Source organism: Halyomorpha halys, unplaced genomic scaffold (assembly GCF_000696795.3).
Source record: "Halyomorpha halys isolate HHAL.00 unplaced genomic scaffold, Hhal_1.1 Scaffold202.1, whole genome shotgun sequence".
NCBI classification, from domain to species: domain Eukaryota; kingdom Metazoa; phylum Arthropoda; class Insecta; order Hemiptera; family Pentatomidae; genus Halyomorpha; species Halyomorpha halys.
This window is the reverse complement of record NW_027116652.1, coordinates 311,907-316,077: the sequence shown is the minus strand read 5'-3', so window position 1 is coordinate 316,077 and position 4,171 is coordinate 311,907. Positions and strand designations below refer to the sequence as shown.

The 4,171-nt window shown below is 25.7% G+C and overlaps 1 protein-coding gene across 2 annotated transcripts in view; it reads left to right on the top strand.

The window, feature by feature from the left end:
• The window catches only part of LOC106679433 (MFS-type transporter SLC18B1), a 55,357-nt gene extending 51,420 nt beyond the window's left edge, over positions 1-3,937 (top strand). For both annotated transcript variants that reach the window (XM_067053383.1, XM_014418598.3), the window contains exons 11-12: positions 1,230-1,398; positions 2,745-3,937. In XM_067053383.1, coding sequence (XP_066909484.1) covers positions 1,230-1,398; positions 2,745-2,927 — 352 coding nt within the window. In that variant the 3' untranslated portion in view covers positions 2,928-3,937. The remainder of the gene's footprint in view (positions 1-1,229; positions 1,399-2,744) is intronic.
• Positions 3,938-4,171: the final 234 nt, after the last annotated feature.

Here is a 4,171-nt window from a genome sequence, read left to right as displayed (position 1 = left end):
TTGACCGTGTGTGAAGATGAAAGGAATATGGTCCGGGTGCGGTCAAGAATTTTTATAGTCTATGTTTCTCCTCCACAGGTTCTAACTCTCAATGAGGAAAATAAGTTGAATTAGTTTTAATTTTCTTTCTGAAGATTTCATTTTAAGAAAATGGAGAAAAAATGTAAGGAAGATGAATTACTCGGCAACTTATCATTTGCAGACGATGAAGTTATCATTGTCCAGGATACAGAAGATGCTGGTTACATATTGAAAAGATTACAACAGGAATATAAACACAAGGGTTTTTCATGTATATTTCTTTAGGTTTTAGAAATGATATTTTTACTCCATAATATTGAATTGACTTATCATCTGCAATTATTTTTTAATTTCCATGTCCCAGGAACTATTTCAATAATGGAGTCAAGGTATTTAAAATGTTGGAATATTTTCAGTACTTCACTTAGATTCAATCTATATCATCACTACTAGATGATGCAATTCAGTCTTCTCAACATTACTGGCCGAACCCTTGTGTTTATATTCCTGTTGTAATCTTTTCAATATGTAACCAGCATCTTCTGTATCCTGGGCAATGATAACTACATCATCTGCAAATGATAAGTTGCCGAGTAATTCATCTTCCTTACATTTTTTCTCTATTTTCTTAAAATGAAATCTTTAGAAAGAAAATTAAAACTAATTCAACTTATTTTCCTCATAGACTACAGGGCATATAGGAGGTATAGTACCCATAGGCTGCTTCTTCCATACTCTACATGGATAATTCGGTACTGTGTAGTATTTGATGGCTTGATGCTACATGTATGTTAATGGGAGGGAAAGGAGGAGAGGGGAATTACCAAAGAATAGATTGTAACATTTTTGTTGCAGGCATTTCAATATATGTAATGTCAGTGCATGGAGCAAGTCGTAGACAATGATTGATGTCATGTTAAAATAAAGTCTTCTATTAGGATATTTTTATAAATTAGTTTATAATTATTTAATTTATATGATGCTGGCTTATCATATTGGTTATTTATATGATTGAATGATGATTTCTACTTGGGAAATCAAATTTTATTTGAATAAAATTTTTTATCATTCTGGTTTCGTAGGTGATACATGTTGGATTTTAAAATCAAAGAATATCAAGTTTCTAATTTCTGATAATTATGAGTATTTAAATTATATAATTAGGCTTATACAAATACATAAGATTAACAATTACCTTTGTTTTTTAGTGCTGCAGGCTTTCCAGATGATCTTACAAGTTACGGTTTAGTCTCTGGACTTTGGTCTTCATCTTTTGCACTTGGTGCTTTTGTCGGACCATCTGTTTCTGGATTGCTTTATGATTTGGTAGGCTTCCAGTATGGAACATTTTTTGTAATCATCATACATTCATTTTTGGTAAGTATGAAATTCATCTGTTATTTAAACTTCAGTTATGATGTGATCAATTTAATTAAATAATACTGTTTTGAACAAAAAACTTAGTTTTCTATAGATTCTATAAGAAGACGCAGAATTCAGAATTTAAAAAATTCTACAGAATAAAATTTATATGATTTTAGAATAAAATTCAAATTTTCAATTAATTGTTGTTAGGCTAATATAGTACATAAATATAATAAACTATGCATACATTTTTAACTCAAGCCATTTCTTTTCTACTATTATCTTCTGCGAAATATAAGAACAGTCTACATCTGAGGTTTAATTTTAGGCTTAAAAATTGAATTTATTGTCTTCATTAATGAGTGAACAAGTTAAAAGATTTCTAGATATTTCAGATGTTTGGATATTCAAAAATCTGACAAATGAATTTCATTTTGGGGATCTAAAGTTTAAAGTCAAAATTTATAAATCCGATTTAATTTGTATTTAAAGAAATAAAGTTTTAATCATCAATAAGAATGATTGAGGAAAATATTCTTAGGGCCTCTTAACTTAACTTTATTTACTGAACAATTCTATTTTATATTTATTTGATTTTTTTATGGTATTTCGGCCTTTTTAACTGTGACCATTTTCCAACTTTTTTTCTCTATTTCTTTAACCAAGTTATCTTAGTAAATTTCTTTGTAATTATAAATGCAACTCCATAGAAGTATTAGTTGATATTTTTTCTTCTTGAGTATTTTGATCTACATTATATTAATTAGGATTACACTTAAAATTCATTTATTAAAAACATGCAATACTTTTAAAACATTATGTAAACTAATATGTTATTTTATTCATATATTAAGCAAGATTTATATTTTCTATTATATTTTTCTAACTAATTTGGAAAAAAGTTTTTACTTTTTTACCTCAATTTTAATCTTCAGAGATGTCTGTGGATTTTCAATTTTATTTTTATTTTATCCATATTTTATCACTTTCACACACAGTCCACAAAGGGACTATTTGCTATTGTTGCTATTTTAGTGCACTCTGTAGGGAATTTTAAAAATGAACCCCATTAAAAAGGATACAACAGTGATAGAGTCATTCATAATAGAAACAAATTTTATAACGCAAATGAGAGTTGTTGATTCTTCAGATATTTCTACTTATTTCCAGTATTATTAAATTACCAAGACAATTATTAGCTTAACTTTGATAATATTATAATTATGAGTCTTAACTATTAACAATTAACAATAATTGTATGATATAAAAATTTCCATTGCTTTAGCTATAATTAATTTTTCTATTAATGATAAAAATAATCGATTCGTAATTAACGATTTTACAATTTTTCATTTCAGTTTGTCGGCATAACAATGTTCATCATTGCAGAGAAGAAACCTAATGTTCCAGAACAAAGGATTCGTCTCTTGAGTCATATTGACTTAATAACTTCTGATGAAGAAGGATTCAAATCCGAAGAAGACCGATTCAATAAAAAAATGGTTGGATATGGGACCATTACGTATGAAACTAAAGAATAAAAAAAGGCTCTGAAACAGGGATCAAAAATAAAAGTTACTTTTTATTATTTTTTAATGATTTTTAATTAAGCTATTACTTATTCATTAGGAAGATTTTTATAGGAACTATTAAATAGCTTTATCCCAACTAACTGTTTTCCTCAAAGTGACATGAAAACTATTATATAGTGACTTTTAAAAAAAAAATATTTTTAGAAAAAAAATTTAACAAACAAATTCATTTAATCAACATGTTATTTACATTTTTCAATATTAATTATCAATTATTATACTTTAAAATAAAATTCTAAAGTTTAAACAATTTTCTTATTAATAAGTAGTAAATAATATTTGAGTACGTTAAATTATACCTCCATATAGTTCCAAAACATTAAATGTTTGGTTTATTTCAAATTCAAATTTAATCAACAATATTATTGAAACTTTTTAATAAAAAAAAGTAACTTATTTTTTTTTTATCCCACCAAGAAAAAAAAATACATACTTATAATTAGAAAAATAAAGTTATCTGAATACCAAATATTTGTGTTGAAATGTCTGTTTATTGCTGTATTATGATTTTTTGTTCTTACTTTAGCTTAATACAAATTACAGTTATTAGAAGTCTTGAGATATATATTAATGTTATATATTTTTTTTTCGATTTTAAGACTGAACCAGATCATTTGTATGTTGTCATAATTGTTATCTTTTATAGTTATTAGATAAAATTAAATCAGCTGTAACAGTTGATTGTATCTGTGATAACTACGAATGCAGTGTTGTTACGAGATATGTAACTTGAATATATGGTCTGTTTAAAATGGATTCCGTTCATAAATGTGATTGATGCAACTGGATTTAATATAAGTATTTATTGTTAAAAGTATTGATGTTGACGGCTTATGAATAGTGTAGAGAAAATTGTTTTATATTAAGATCATGACAATGTTTTAATTGTAACTTTACAAAAACTTGTACATATTGTATGATATTGTAAAATCTGATTTTGTACATAAATAATTTTTTTTTATATGTTTTTTATTTTAATTATATCCCATATTTAATTTTACCCCATTATTGTTTAAGTTATAAAGCAGTATTGATTATTCATGTCTTAAAACACTGTCATATATTTCAGAACTGATGGAGTTTGAACACACATAAAAGAATCTCAAATTTATGTTCATTGATTTTAATTTCAGTATTATAATAGAAATAAGTGATATAGATGGGAACATTTAAACAAACAAAAAATACAGGGA